General features: G+C 42.1%; 2 protein-coding genes across 2 annotated transcripts in view; both read left to right on the forward strand.

The window, feature by feature from the left end:
- Positions 1–2,657: 2,657 nt before the first annotated feature.
- spr (sepiapterin reductase) lies at positions 2,658–6,490 on the forward strand. Its single transcript, XM_020706824.2, has 3 exons — positions 2,658–3,094; positions 3,442–3,732; positions 5,806–6,490. Exons 1-3 carry the CDS (start codon positions 2,779–2,781, stop codon positions 5,994–5,996), a joined length of 798 nt encoding a protein of 265 aa, XP_020562483.1. The 5' UTR covers positions 2,658–2,778; the 3' UTR covers positions 5,997–6,490.
- Positions 6,491–14,567: 8,077 nt separating this feature from the next.
- Positions 14,568–16,739, forward strand: part of LOC101173073 (histone-lysine N-methyltransferase Smyd1) — a 9,660-nt gene continuing 7,488 nt past the window's right edge. Inside the window, exon 1 of the mRNA XM_004073609.4 lies at positions 14,568–14,795. Coding sequence (XP_004073657.1) covers positions 14,659–14,795 — 137 coding nt within the window. The 5' untranslated portion in view covers positions 14,568–14,658. The remainder of the gene's footprint in view (positions 14,796–16,739) is intronic.

Consider the following 16,739-nt stretch of genomic DNA (forward strand, 5'->3'; position numbering starts at 1 on the left):
ACAGAGCTATTATTTATTTCTTTGGAACCTCATTAGCTTCCACAGAGTAGTCCCTAGACCTCCTGGAGTCCATAAGCATAAGTTAAAAACAAATTCATTTTTGTACCATCATATCAAAAACACATACCAGGATATCAACAACATATACATTTCATAACAGCAAATCATACAAATCATTAGTTATTGTAAGTAGTCCATGTATCTTAGTTTTAAAATCTTTTCGAAATGATGTCAGTTTACACTTACAGACACTATGAACTTCATTGAATTATTTTTGAAATGTCGTTTGTTCCTAATAAGCCTTGTCCTCTCAGAAAGCTGATTCCATGCAACAGAACATCTAAATAGCACTGTTCTTCTCATACAATTGGATCTTGAAAAAGGAACAATCAAATCACCAGAGCTTACCTAACAAGTTTGATATTGATGACAATACCCACTGTTTAGTAATTCATTTACCAAAAATTGTGGACATTCGTAGAAAATGACATTATGCATTAAGCATAAAAGACTGAGTTGCAACCTAAAGTGATGTGCATCTCATTCACATTGGTTGTTCTTCCATTAAGATAATGTCTCATCAGTGAAAGAGACAGCTGTGATAATCCATAACATTTGAGCTTTGCCAACAGAATTTAATGGTCGATTACATCAAAAGCAGCTGTGAAATCTAAAAGTAGCACCCACATGTTTTTATCATCCATATGTGTGTTAACCACTGGTCTACCGAATGTACTAATGCCGTTTTGGTTAAATGGCCTGCTTTGTAGGCATGCTGTACACTAGTAAAAAAATCATTTGAGATAAAATAATGTAGCATTTGAGGCTTGAAAGGCTACACGTCATGGTGCACATGACCTTAACTGAACTTGGGGAAAGGATGTACAGCCCTCCACAGGCTGGAGGAGGTTTAAGCACTGGAGCACAAACTGAGATTGGTTGGTATCAGTTTAAAAAAAATGTACACTATCTCACTTTCCCAGTTTGAGTTTTTAAACAAACTCACATGATAAATTCTGAGTATTCAGTAATGATGCGGTGTTTCACTTTCTCCACGATTCGATTTAATGCTGTAACACGGTTCGGTGTTTGATCTAGAATTGTTGCATCCCTAGAATGAACATTCAGACGTCGTTAACAAAGGGATTCTTTGATTTCAGAGAAAAACAAACACTTGATCCTTTTTCTGTCATTCTGCTGAGCATGGATCATCTTGGTTGGACACCATAGCTCTGAAAGCTGTGAGTCAACCTGGTCTGGAGATGGAGCAAGCTGACAAGCATACAGGTGTTCTGGCTCAGAATCACCGATGGAATTATCTTCAAAATCCCAACTGCTGTTCATAGAGGGAATTCTAGCCCTGACATTTACATCAACATGAGTAACTATAGACTTAGAGTAGATCTTTGGATTCAAAAATGTATGTGAGACCCTCTTCAACATTAACCATAATATAAACAAGCATTGTCCATGTCTCACAGAGAACAGCATTTTTGGTTGATCTGTTAGATTCTGCGTTTTTTCATTAGTACCGGACTCAAATAGATACTGTGTATGTTTTTTTCAGGTGTGAGCAAGTTGACAGTCCACCCCCCCTTTCACTGAAGGCAGGCTCTGTAGAATCTGTCAATCAAACGTTCGAGGTGGGGACCGGCAAGCACCACATTGAGGCATCTGATTGGTTAGTTTATACACATGAATAACTTGCAAAACTAATATCATTAAAAAAAGACGATTATCAAGAAGATGTTTAAAAGGTATGATTGCAAGAATGGCTATTCTGACAAATAGAATAACTGAGTGATAGCTGTTTATTTCTCTAGAAGCCTATGACTGTGTCCAAATTCCCTTCCTACTCCCTAACTACTAAAAAACTATATAGTGCGGGACTATGTAGTGCCCAGGATTTTAAGAGCAATTCAGACACAATGCTCTCTACTTTGAGAGGAGGGTGGGGTGACGAACGCTGAGCTTTCGGAAATGGATGAAGAGGGATTGGACCGCACAACTGGAACTTAAGTAGGACGCTGAACAGGTGAGTTGATTAGACTGAACCGCCTGCAGGGAGGAGTAACCAGGTAAACGCACTGCTCAAGTTGCCTGCCTGAAATACTCCCAAGGTCGTTCATTTTATTCAAAAAATACATTAAAATACATTTTCTTTGCAAGAATTGTTCAAACCCAATGGATTGTGGTCTATATTCACCAATCTAGTGAGCCTGAGGCTGTGTCAGAAATGATTCACTACTCCCTACATAGTGCACTATATAGTGCATTCACCATTTTGTAGTTCTGTCCGAATCTGCAATTCCAAAATTGAGTGCCCTAGAAATTTCCCAGAAGTCTCTGCAAAAAACCAGTGTGCATCATGCTAACTAGATTGGCGAATATAGACCACAATGCATTGCAGATGTTACATTTTTCAAATGCTTCATACAAGCTTTTGGAATTATCTTGAACATACAATTCAATATATTTCATCAAAACAGAGGAAATGGTTTACTGTGCATGAATGTAGACCTATAAATATATATGACATTTTATAAGAAGAATCCAGTTCTCATTTACAGTCAACGTCATGAGCCCGCGCGCCCCGGCCCGCCTCCACCGTCCGCCCCCTCCTCCTATTGGTCTGTCCCGCCCAGCGGCCAGCTTTGCTTTAAAGCCGGGAGATGGCGGTAGGGCACGAGGCGGAGCGGCGCGTGCTGCCAAACCCCAGCAGAGGAAGCCTCTGAAGCCTCCGAAGCCTCCCACAGCCTGCAGGTCTCGCTCCGCGCCATGCCACCTTCCTCAGACCTCGGCCGGGCGCTCTGCATCATCACCGGCGCCTCCAGGGGCTTTGGCCGGGCTGTAGCCAGGGACCTGTCCCGGCTGGTGCAGCCCGGCTCCGTGCTCGTGCTCGCGGCCCGCTCCGGTGACGAGCTGCGGGCTCTGCAGGCGGAGCTGACCGACTCCGAGGCGGGTAGAGCCGGCCTGAAGGTGCAGGTGGCGGTGGCGGACGTGGGCCGGACGGAGGGCCTGGAGGCCATCATCCGGTCCTCCGCGGAGGCTTTTTCTGAAAATATAGATCGAGTGATCCTGATCAACAACGCCGGTGAGTGTGTGACGTAACAACAACGGTGGCGTTACTTCAAAAATGTTATTTATACTATAGCCAATCTTTATTTCAGGTATTGTCTTGAACTGATGAACCGCGCATGCTCTGTAATCAGCAGTTCATCATTTAGTAACGCTTTCTGTCAAAGTTATTGAGCGTGAAACTCATTTTACTGTTTATTTTCTCTTCAAACAAACCACCGGTTCTGGTCAGAAAATGTCTGCAGATTTATCTTCAAAAGTCTGACAAAGATCAAGTGTGAAGAAGGCCATGAGCGTTTTGATGGAGGCTCACCTGCTCCCCCAGGTGTGAAGGTGCTGGCTGACTGTCCTCTCCCCCCACAGCCTCTCTGGGCGACGTGTCCCGCTTCACCCGGAGCTTCACCGACATGGCCGAGGTGGACTCCTACCTGTCCCTGAACGTCAGCTCCTCCCTGTGCCTCACTGCCCGGGTGCTGCAGGCCTTTCCTGGGCGCGGGGGCCTCAGACACACCGTGGTCAACGTCACGTCCCTGTGCGCCCTGCAGCCGTTCCGCTCCTGGGTGCTGTACTGCACAGGCAAAGCTGCCCGCGAGATGATGTTCAGGGTGCTGGCTGAGGAGGAGCCAGAGCTGCGGGTGCTCAACTACTCCCCAGGTGAGGAAGACCACAGCGAAGAATCGTCACGACGCTCGATCAGATCAGATCTGGACAGCCTGTCTCTGAAGGTGTATTCAGACTCGACACATTTGGTTTGCGTAACGGACCTATACCATGCAAAATCAGCTTTTAAGTGTTTTATAATGTTCGTTCCCCACTAAAACAACCCAAAGCGGTATTTTGATCCGTTCAGGTATTTCTGCTCTCTGAGGACCAGCCCCTCCCAATCCACACAAACTGGGTGGTCCTCACATTGTGATGTCACAAAGTGAGGAACCGCCCCTTCCAGGAAAAGTCTGTGCTGCCAGCCCCGCCCCCAGGATAACAGACGCACCTAATTTTCCGTGGAGCTAAACGGATGGATGTTGTTTGTTTTCGTGGGAGAAATGCAGACACGCTGCAGAGGCTTGACTCTAGGACGATGTCATGAAATGGGCGGTACCCACAAGGGAGAAAGGCGGAGCCTCACAGATCGAGTCGTCTTATTTCCGTGTTGGAAAATGAGCAGCAACAAAAACAATATTTCCTTTAAAAAAATGTCTTTAGTTTGCCAAAGGTAATATATTATCATGTAAATGGATTTATACCATGGTCCAGGTGAATTCTCGATTCTGATTGGCTGCTGGGTGTCGATATAAAGTGATAAACCACAGTGATAACCGCACACCTAAAAAGAGGTTCCGGTCACATAGATAGCTTAAATGTTCTGTATGTCGCTGCGCTGGCTTCTTAAAAACAATCTGTAGCTTCATCATCTGGACAAAAACAAGTGGTAACAGGACAACTTTCTATCTGAACTGATGCTTCGTGAAGATCAGCACATATATTGCTTTACTTTGCCCCTTCAGTCAAAGTCTGGTGCTTTTTGTGGAAAAAGCAATCCAAACTGAAAGAAATAAGAATAAAGTACTAAAATCTGATTACCGGTAAATATTTATTTCTTGTTATAAGCGGGTTAATGGCTTCAAGCTGTGCATTATTAGAATTAACGCACTTCACGGAAGCATAATTTCTGATAATGAACACTTTAAAGGCACCTTACATAGTTTAGTCTGACAGTAAACTATATCTAAAAAAAGCCTAATATAGAACCGTTTAAAGTGAATTAGAGTTTCCCCCGTCAATCCAGGATAAATCTTCAGTCTGAACACACCCAACCACTTCATGGTCCAGGACCAAGAACCAGTCTCTGACCCATCTTTGGAGGTAGTCTGGCTAAGTTTCCAATCAGACTGAGCTTCGGTTCGCTCTGAGATTCCTCAGTCTGAATACATCCGTGTTCGGAGCGAAGAAACTGAACCAAAACGGCCACCGTAGCCGAGAATTAGGATGTAAACGGACAGCGGCGCAGAAACAGGAAAAAGGCAAGTGTTGTACCTGACGTTGATACAGACAAGGACTGCAAAGGGCAGGACTTCCATAATTTCTGCCTCCTGTTGCTTTGCCCCGCCCTCCTAAGTGCTGACCAATGACTGTAGAGATCTTTAGTCATGTGGTTTCGTTAATAAGTTTTGGTCTGGATTAGGGCTGCACGATATGAGGAAAACTCGCGATATGCGATATTGGTGATTAATATTGCCATAACGATATAATTTGCGGTATATAAACAAAAAGTAAAACAACCAAAAGCATAATTTCCATTTCACTGCAACAGTTTAAAGGTTATACTCCAAATGACCCTCGTCGACGTAGGAGGCAGACATCAAACATAAAAGGGCTCGTCTGATTGATCAACAACGTAAACGGGTCCTTCCGATTGGTTAAATGCATAAAGGGATTTATTTCATTTGTTAAATATTTCAAGCTGCCATGAGATTGTTTTAGCACGTTTAAGGTAACCATTTATTGCGATTTTCGCCATTTTTTTGCGGTATGCATATTGCACAGCTTGATGTCGCAATAACGATAAATTTGCGATTGTTGACTGCAGTCTGAATACAGACCAAACGCGTGGTTCAGAACTCGATCCGGACCAAATTAAGCTGTCTTGATCCAGACCAAGTGACTTCTCCAGTCTGAACACACCCTGAACTGATCCGGATTGGCTCTTTGTGTTTGTGGTTCCATCAGGACCTCTGGACACTGAAATGCAGCAGGAGGCCCGGTCCAGGACAGCCGACCCGGATGTGAAGATCGCCTTCTCAGACATGAAGACCCGCGGCCAGCTGCTCACCTGTGAGGAGTCCTGCGCCAAGCTGATGAAGGTGCTGCTGGAGGACGGCTTCAGCTCGGGCGCTCACATCGACGTGTATGACGTGTGACGGCGTGGAGCATCACGCACACCGGGGGGAACGGTTCCGGAGCCCTCAGAACTAACGCTTCAGGCTGAATGTCCTGTCCTAAAGTGTCTGTCAGGCTGCAGCTGTCGTGTTTGGTGCAGTTCTTGAAGTTTAAATCTACTTTTATCTTCTGAACTGAAATCTTTTCTCAGCCGGATCTTCTTCCTGGAATCATTCCTGTCCCGTTGTTTGTTAAAAAAAAGAAATTATTGTGTTAATTATTAGATGTCTAATTGTTTCTGTAAAATCTATGCTTTTCAAAGCTTTCAGGGGCCTTACTTGTAATCCATGTTAAAGTAATCTGATTACTGTGGTCAGTAATGTGATTATTGCTGCTTTGGTGTCACATTATCTTACATTCCTAAACTTTAGATTTAGGTTTTTTTTTAAACTGAAATTACTATTTACAGTCGTATATTTTTTCAACTCTGTTCTTAGTTGCAAAAATAAAAACTATAGAATCAGTTCAAATAGAATCAGTTTGTTTTGATGTTTGTCTTTGAGCTTCATGCACACCAACACTGCAGCAGCATCGGCTGTTCAAACACATTTTAGAGCAGAGTCCAGCACCGCACACTCATGAGTACACAAAAAAGACACAATCTCACACGCTCATCAGAACACACTGAATGTAATGACACCGTTTCGCAGCATCGTAGAAAATCAGGACAGCAGATGGTAAATGAGCTGGAAGGTCTGGCTGTGGGTTCTAGGGTCTCTACATTTATGGTATCCTGGACAGGTTGCCAGTCTGACGCCACAATCACACACCCACGCACTCTCATAATCACACCTATGGACAATTTACAGTAATCAATTAACCCATAAAGCACGTTTTTGGATCTTATTTCATTTACCAGTATATCGTCCAATATTTACAATAGTCATCTCAATGAGCTTCATACAGATAATTGTATAGTGAACATGAATTCATAAAAGACAGAAAATCACACAATTCAATAGGTAATGGCTAAACAAAACTATACGGGCATCCCTGCCCTGAGATCTTCCTTCTCTGTAAGGAAAAACTCCCCCAAAAAACAGATTCAGGAAAAAAAGGAGAAACCTCAGGGGTGTCCACATGAAGGAGGGATCCTCCCCCAGGACGGACAGGTGATGTACCAGAACTCTTAGAGAAGAATGAACACATCTGACTCTACAACTACATATGTAAAGTCCAGATGAGCTTCATCCAGATGGAGTTGGGGGCGGCCAGGTGGGGCGAGACGACCTAGAGGCGAGGTCCACAACCAAGTGTAGCAGCAGAAGCAAAGACGAGGATCACGGCCAGGCACAGGAGCACGGACGGGCCAACTCTAAAATATTCACACCTGCTGTCATGAAGATTCATAGTTTTGGGTGTAGGTTTCCATTCATCTTTTTGCTGAACCCCCCAAATCCCTTTTAGGGTCACAGGGTTGCTGGAGCCTATCCAAGCTACTGTTGGGCAAAGGTGGGTTACACCCTGAACAGGGCACCAGTCTGTTGCAGGGCAGGTGTAGCTTTATTTAGTCAAACTCAGTATCTTATTTTGTTGTAGAATTAAAGTGTTTTCTGAAATCTACACGTGCTCTGCACTTTCTCACCACCACAGAGGCGGGGAGGTGACCTCTGCTGGACGATAACAGGTACAGTCCTAACACCTTCACTTCAGCTCTTTAACATTTCACCCTGAACACTGCAGCAAACAGACCAACGCCCGAAACAAAGGCAAGGAAGTGGACCGCACCATTGTCTGTTGCTTAAAGGGGGGATGGACTTTTCCTTTCTATTGTGTTAAATTACTGAATGTGTCTTTACCCCCGTGTTTTATAGAATGGGCTGATCATATTAATAAATGTTCCCAGCTGTGTCACTGACAACAGTTCTTTTTAGTTTGAACATTTTTTGTAGTTTTTGAGAAAAACAAACAGCAAGAGAAGAAAGAACAAAAACAACATTTCCAGCACAACAAAGTCACAGAACGGAGGCAAACACATCAGCTAGTTACATACATCCAGTACATTACATAGATTATGTCATGGAGAACCACATTATCATCATTTCAATCAGAGGACAATGTTTGGACCGCCTTTATAAAGAATGTTGAGTAGATCACAAGGAAGGTGATCAAGCAGAGGGAATTCAATATAGATTGATCAGCTGGAAAGATGATGGATGATTTTACAAAGAGTCTCACTTGGAGAAAACCCCAAAAGTGTTTCTGTGGGATATTATATTTACTTTGAATTTGTTTAAAAGACATGAAATCCCCTTTTTCAAAAAGGTTACTTACAAATCTTAAGCCATTAGTGTACCATTGGTCATATTTACTAAAGCCTACACCTGGGGGGTATTCCAGGAAGCATGTTTAAACTAGCCTGACTTTAAGCCTGAACTCTGGCTGAAATCCGCCTGAACTTGCTTACTCTGGGTATGTCGGTTCCAAAAGACCGGATATGAGTTGGCGTAATTACGCTCGACTTGGTAACCCTGGGTTAACGCACGGTACATAAAGACATTCTCAATAGATCGCCGATTTCTGGAGTCACCATGGAAACGCGTGGAGAAAAAAAAAGAAAGCGCTGTACTTAAGTGAGCCGGAGTCTGAGATTTTAATGACGGCGGAAAAAAATTACAAGTCCATCAAAAAAGTAACATGGCTGAAAAATAATTTAAATAATTTAGTTAAATTAATTCAAACTCAATAATTGTTTATACAACTCAAATTTACGTATTTATCTAACTAAATGTCACATTACTCCATTAATCTTTTTTCCATCTTAATTACTTATATTTCTTGAACTTTCATATGTCTAAGTTTGAGCCGGCAGATATGCTCATTTTTATAACAATAAAAAGAACGGGAAAAAATGCACGGAGTGCAAAAATTCATTAAAGAATTCTCCGTCACTGTCACAAAAAGCTACAGTGGTAGGGGTGCTATATAAACTCATCATCCTCTCCCTTACTCTCACTCATGGTGCAGAGACGTAAGCATAGTAGGACAAAATAGCTCGGCAAAACACGGTGAAACACGGTAAAACAGCTATACAACTAAACAAATTTTGTAAAAAACCCACACTTAAACCCAAATCCGTCCAGACAGGCAAAGGGAATGATATCCCAGAATCCTTTGCGGTGCCGCTCTAACGGCAGCACCAAAGTTACACCTACTTAATTGAATTAATTTGAACGAAAGGAAAATAATTTTCTGAAAACTACGTGTTATTTTTAAGATGACTTAACAAAAAAAAGATTTATCTTAACTGAAGCAAATAATTAAGTTAGATCAAAGTAAAAAAGTTTATCTTTCCAACATCCATATGTGGTCTTATCACCCTCTCATGGTGGAAAAAGTATTATCTGAGCTTTTTCATCCACTAAGTCATCTTTAAATGGACATGCCATGCTGCTTCCCCTCTCTGTAAACAAACTAAGCTTCAACTAAACCTGGGGGGTATTCCAGAAAGCAGGTTATGCTAGCTCCCACGATAAGTTTGAGGCTAAGAAAGTTGATAACCTCCGCTTTTGGTTCCAGAAATGGAGGTATGTTTCAGGGTAGGTCAAGTTACCATGGCAACTCATGCTCTGAACATAACCTGGTCTGGAGCAGGTTTAGTTGAAGCTTAGTTTGTTTTCAGAGAGGTGAAGCAGCATGGCATGTCCATTTAAAGATGACTTAGTGGATGAAAAAGCTCAGATAATACTTGTTCCACCATGAGAGGGTGATAAGACCACATATGGATGTTGGAAAATACTTTGATCTAACTTAATAATTTGCTTTCGTTAAGATAAATCATTTTTTTTGTTAGGTCACCTTAAAAATAACACGTAGTTTTCAGACAATTATTTTCCTTTCGTTCAAATTAATTCAATTAAGTAGGTGTAACTTTGGTGCTGCCGTTAGATCGGCACCGCAAGGGATTCTGGGATATCATTCCCTTTGCCTGTCTGGACGGATTTGGGTTTAAGTGTGGGTTTTTTACAAAATTTGTTTAGTTGTATAGCTGTTTTACTGTGTTTCACCGTGTTTTGCCGAGCTATTTTTTCCTACTATGCTTAAGTCTCTGCACCATGAGTGAGAGTGAAGGACAGGACGATGAGTTTATATAGCACCCCTACCTCCAAAACATGTTACGACAGTGACGGAAAATTCTTTAATGAATTTTTGCACTCCGTGCATTTTTTTCCCGTTCTTTTTATTGTTATAAAATTGAGCATATCTGCCGGCTCAAACTTAGACATATACATCAAGAAATATAAGTTATTAAGATGGAAAAAAGATTAATGGAGTAATGTGACATTTAGTTAGATAAATACGTAAATTTGAGTTGTATAAACAATTATTGAGTTTGAATTAATTTAACTAAATTATTTAAATTATTTTTCAGCCATGTTACTTTTTTGATGGACTTGTAATTTTTTTCCGCCGTCATTAAAATCTCAGACTCTGTCTCACTTAAGTACAGCGCTTTCTTTTTTTTTCACCACGCGTTTCCATGGTGACTCCAGAAATCGGCGATCTATTGAGAATGTCTTTATGTACTTGACATGCACGTGCATTAACCCAGGGTTACCAAGTCGAGCGTAATTACGCCAACTCATATCCGGTCTTTTGGAACCGACATACCCAGAGTAAAGCAAGTTCAGGCGGATTTCAGCCAGAGTTCAGGCTCAAAGTCAGGCTAGTTTAAACATGATTCCTGGAATACCCCCCTGCTCCAGACCAGGGGCCTGTTGCACAAAAGTAGGATAAGGGATTAAGCCAGGATATCTTGGTGATCCTGGCTCAATTGATCCCCAATCCGGTTGCACTAAAGCTGGATAGGGGGCAGGAGGATATGTTATGGTATAAATTACCATGGAGATTTATTCTGTGGAGCTAGCCTGCTCCAGACCAGGCTAAATTCCAGGATCTATTTAATCTCATCCCTAATGTCAGTCAGCAGTCGCCACAAATGGAAACCAATAGTTATTTCACTGCTCACTATACATTGTTATCACATAGAACTAGACCCACTGTCATTATTTAAATGTTTGTGATCATTAATTTCAATCATTTTGGATAAATAATGAGTTTTAGATGATGTTGCTATCATTAGATAATTTACAGTTTCCCATAGACTATAAGGCTATATGTAAAATGATGGAATATTAGGGCCACAGAGGGGAAAAAAAGACAAGTCATAATATTGTAACCAGTTGATTTAAAGGAGGACAGTTGTTAAGATGACAGATGTGGGGCATTTCGTGAAATTGTACTTCAGTATGGTTTCATAAACAAAGACATGCTGATGTGCCAGAATATGAAGTATCACATTGTCATAACTATCAAAACTGTAAAAAGAATATGTTGCTTTTCTGCAGAAAGAACCAGCCTCATAAATTTATGACTTTATCCTTTTTTCCTTAGTGGGGCCCTAGTACTCTGTCATATAAAATAATACACATTCCATTAAAATATGAAAACACAATGTGTAACATTATGTTCCTTTATTGAATAAGGACAAAACAAAGCAGGTAAACTACACTCAAAAAAAGGTTCACTTTGAATGAACATAAAAACATTATGGAAATGATTTCCACATGATTAGATAGCGTTACTTGAACAAAAATGAATCATATTGGTCCTAATTAATGTACTTAGGTTCAAACTAATAAATTTAAGTTGATTCAATCTAAATACTGCAGTTGGACCCAACTTTAAATTAATATTGTTGCTCACTCTCAAAGGATAAAAGTTGATCCAACTAAATTGAAACACTTCAATTGGTCACACCTCATTAAATTAAGTTTATTCAACTTAAATTTGTATGACTACCTAACACAATGTATGTTGATATAACTTAATTTTTTGCTTTAAATTTATTTATACATCTGACATTGATATAGTTTTCCAAAGTTTCAACCAATGGGTCTTTTAATTTTCATATCAAAGACATTAAATACGCAGTAATGTCCCACACCACAAGACAGGAGCTCAAATAACGCGAATTCTTTTTTAAGTTACATGAACAGTTTACCGCACAAGGGGTTCGGTCATCATCCTCTCCCACACTCTAACTCATGGTGCAGAAAAGAAATAAACACAACAGTTTAAATCACTAGTTAAAACAGAGTAAAACAGCTAGACAATAAAACCCATGGACAAAAACTCACACTTAGACCCCAATCTGCCCAGATAGACAAAGAAAATGGAATCCCACAATTCCTTGCGATTACTAATGTATCCAATTTAACGGTATCATATTGGATCAACATTGTCATGGTGCCTCTGTCAGACTCCTCCCCCTCCCCTCTCTGCTTGGCTCCTGACTCATCACAGCTGCGTCCACTCACCTCATCAGCCGCCTGCCTTCTTAAGGGGATCCAGGACCAGTCTCCAGTGCCAGATCGTTGCTCCTCTATGGTGCTTAGTATGGTCACCTCACTCACAGCTACTGCTGTCAAGCTCTCGCCTTAGTCTCTGTTCTCCGTCTGTCCACAGGAATCCGTTACTACGAGTGGGCGCCTGAGTCATCTTCGCTTCTGGAACCAAGCCTCAGAATTCTCCCGGTCACACCAACGAGCCTCTGCCGACTCAAGCCGCACCACGAACTGCCGCCGATTCAAGCTAATCCACCAGTGACGCCACGGGCTGCAGACACATTCAATCTTCTTCGTGGGAATCTCTCGGACGTGACTACTCCACCCAAACATCTACAAAACCTACAACCAAACATTAAAACTCATAACCCATCATCTTCTCGCCTGTGTATTCTTCCGGTTTCCAGCGTTTGGGTCTGTTTTCCCGCTAGCCATGACAAACATGATTGAAATTAGTAACTTTTAAATGGATTATTTTTATGTACGATCGACATGATTCATTCACGTAAGATTAACAAACATAACATTTTCTGGTTGAAATGACAAGTTACATTTTCATAAAATTAATTGGCTGGTAATTTAATTTAAAAAAATCTTGAGTGTGCTTTATCACTGTGGCGGTGTTGCCTTTCTTCTTAATTATATCTTTTACCTCCTCGTATGCCTCCATGAGGATTTGTGCTTCCGACGGGGAAAGGTACGCGACTCTAGTTGCCATGGTAAATCAGTTTATCTGTGATCTTCGGCGGGGTCTGTTTGAGTGAGCCGTGAGCGCGCACCTATCCAGGATTGGTTACACCTGGCTTGATGAATCCGTGTCTGCTCATCCTGGCTTGGTCTTTGTGCAACCGATTAAGCCTGGACGCACATGTTTTTGCTTCATTGAGCTCAGATCAGTCATTTATCCCGGATGTCTTAATTCTACTTTTGTGCAACAGGCCCCAGGTTATGTTCAGAGCATGAGTTGCCATGGTAACTTGACCTACCCTGAAACATACCTCCATTTCTGGAACCAAAAGCTGAGGTTATCAACTTCCTTAGCCTCAAACTTATCGTGGGAGCTAGCATAACCTGCTTTCTGGAATACCCCCCTGGTGGGGAAGATTTATTTTTAATTGGAGGCTGCATTGCACTAAAAAACTTTCTTCGCCCACAAAAAGTCAAAATGTCATGCCGCGCCTTAATTGTAGTGAGCATAACATTATTGTTTTAACCTCAACTGGGAGTCCAACTACATCTGTGAATGAGAGACTGAGAGGTGACCACGGGTCACAACACCAACTGTCCACATGTAACTCACCCTGATGTAAAAGAGTGCAGCCCCCCTGACACTATTCGCGCATGACAAGCCCAGAGATAAAATAAAAAAATGAGGAAGAGCCTGACCCCCCCCCCTGTCATATGGCAGTTGTAGATTCCTAATTTTCCATCTAGATTTCTTCCCATGCCAGATAAACTTAGACAAACATTTCTCCAGTTCTTAGAATGTTTTCCTATTCATTTTGAGTGGTAACATTTGCAAAGGATATTCATTTTTATTAAACTTATTAATCTAGCCATGACAATGGGAGGTCAAACCACCTATAAGGGTCCCTTTTCACTGAAACTAGGACTGAGCCAAAATGTAACTTGTACAACTCAGCAGTATTTGCAGTGACTTTGATACCCAAATAGGTAAAGCCAGCGTTTGATCGCCTAAATGGAAAATCCACAGGAGGAACCCACTGTTTTCCATCAATGCTTCACAATTATCAAAATTAATTTTGTACCTGGAGAACTGACCAAATACACCAATAATTGAGGTTAACGCTGGGATAGATGCCTCTGGGTTAGTAATAAATAACAGCACCTCAGTTCTATTAGTGCTTTTTATGGATTGATGTTTTGTTTGGTTGTTGTTACATTTCAATAGATTTAAGCTAAGTTGACCTCTCGTTGGGGTTTGGTCTTCTGTATTTGCTTGAAATACTTTTGAACATTTTCTGAACGTGAATGTTTTATTAGTAACCTGTCCTCTTGGGGTCATAACTGCCGGGCTCCTTCGAGGCCCCCCGCATTTGCAGCTTTGACTGACAGCCACAGCAGATCAGACTAAAATACTGGAGCAGGAACTAACCCCAAACAAGGGGACGGCAGCGCCGTGACTCTGGGGAGCTGCTTCACATTCTGTCCCTCCCTGAGAGGGGGTTCATACAGGAGGGGGGCAGGTTATTTTTGGGTCAGAGCTGCCGGTTCAGAGTCTGAGCAGCAACGTCCTCAGCCTCCTGTGCCGTCTGCAGGAGTCTCTGTTGGAAGGATGACCGCCGGAAATAAGGAGAACGTGCGGCTCTTTGATGCGGGGGCCAAAGGTCGAGGCCTGAAGGCCAGCAAAGAGTTCAGCACCGGGGAAGTGGTCTTTGCCGAGCCGAGCTACTCTGCCGTGGTGTTTGACAGGTACGTGTTTGTCTCTGCGGTCATCATTTAAACAGCAGATCGCTGCGTGTTCAAACCTCACAAACACACAAACCTGGAAAATCAACACACTTTGCAAACATACAAACCTTTAACATCCAAACCTGTCACACATAAATCTGTCACACACACAAACTTGAAACATACAAAAACCTGTAACACACACCAGTAACATACACAGACTTGCAACACACACAAACCTTTAGCACACAAGCCCCACACAGCAGCCATGGAGGAACCCATCTGCTGGTACTGGTCGTCTGGGTTCCACACTTGAGGAGATCTCTGCTCCTCCTGTTCATCTTAACTCTGCAAATAGCTGATAATCTGATAGGCTGGAAGTTTTGGCACAGCTCAGTCCGGTTCTGGACAGACCCGGTTTACAAAGGGGGTGTGAGGCAACTGTACCTTTCCAGCAGGAGCTGCATCATGTTCACACCTGTCCTGTCAGCAGAGAGTCAGTGGGAACATCGCAGTGGGCTTCCAGTCTGACCTAGACTCAGAAAACCAGATCAGAAATGTGTCCCAGCTTCTGTGAGTCTGACCGTAAAACTCAAGATATCATGACTTTTATTGAATTGAACTAATTGAAAAAGAACAGCAGCAACACAGAAGTCCTGCAAACATGTGGAGAAACCAGAACAACACACAAGAATGAGAGAGCTGACCAAGAAAAGCATCAAGGATCCTTGAGACATCTGAAAACCTGAAACCAGGAGTCTGGTTTATGTCGTGTCGTTGAAAACTGTAACTGCAAAGTTTTTTAAGCGACGAAATACAAAACGGTTGCATAGTGACGTAGTGGTTAGCGGTCAGCACTTTTGTCTCTTAGTGAGAGCGCTGTGGTGCGAGTTTGCATGTTCTCCCAGTGAATGCATGGATTCTCTCCTGGAATGTTGGTTTACCACAGGCTGGCAACCCGTCCATGGCGTACCCTGCCTTCGCTCAACAGTGGCCGGGTTAGGCATAGCGACCCTGTGACCCCATGAGGGATAAAACAGGTTCAGGAAATGGATGGATGGATGGATGGATGGATGGATGGATGGATGGATGTTCTTAATGTTTTGAACAAACTGAAGTTTGCCATCTTTGACATTTCACATATTCCTGTACATTTATATGGTACATATATACAGTGCCTTGTGAAAGTATCTTTCTTTTTTTCAACCTTTTACACATTTCAGGCTGCAAACATAGAGATATAAAACTGTAATTTTTTTGTGAAGAATCACAAACAAGTGGGACACAATCATGAAGTGGGATGACATTTATTATATTTATTTCAAACTTTTTTAACAAATAAAAAACTGAAAAATTGGGCGTGCAAAATTTTTCGGCCCCCTTAAGTTAATACTTTGTAGCGCCACCTTTTGCTGTGATTCCAGCTGTAAGTCTCTTGGGGTTTGTCTCTATCAGTTTTTTCACATCAAGAGACTGAAACTTTTGCCCATTCCTCCTTGAAAACACCTGCAGCTCAGTGAGGTTGGATGGAGCGTTTGTGAACAGCAGTTTTCAGTTCTTTCCTCAAAATCTCCATTGGATTCAGGTCTGGACTTTGACTTGGCCATTCCAACACCTGGATATGTTTATTTGTGAACCATTCCACTGTAGATTTTGCTTTATGTTTTGGATCATTGTCTTGTTGGAAGACAAATCTCCGTCCCAGTCTCAGGTCTTTTGCAGACTCCATCAGGTTTTCTTCTAGAATGCTCCTGTATTTGGCTCCATCCATCCTCCTATCAATTCTAACCATCCTCCCTGTCCCTGCTGAAGAAAAGCAGGCCCAGACCATGATGCTGCCACCACCACGTTTGACAGTGGGGATGGTGTGTTCAAACTGATGAGCTGTGTTGCTTTTACGCCAAACAGGACGTTTTGCAATGTTTCCAAAACTTGTGGCAAACTTTAAACAACTTTTTTATGGAT

This window comes from Oryzias latipes, chromosome 12, assembly GCF_002234675.1.
Source record: "Oryzias latipes chromosome 12, ASM223467v1".
Classification (NCBI taxonomy): Eukaryota; Metazoa; Chordata; class Actinopteri; order Beloniformes; family Adrianichthyidae; genus Oryzias; species Oryzias latipes.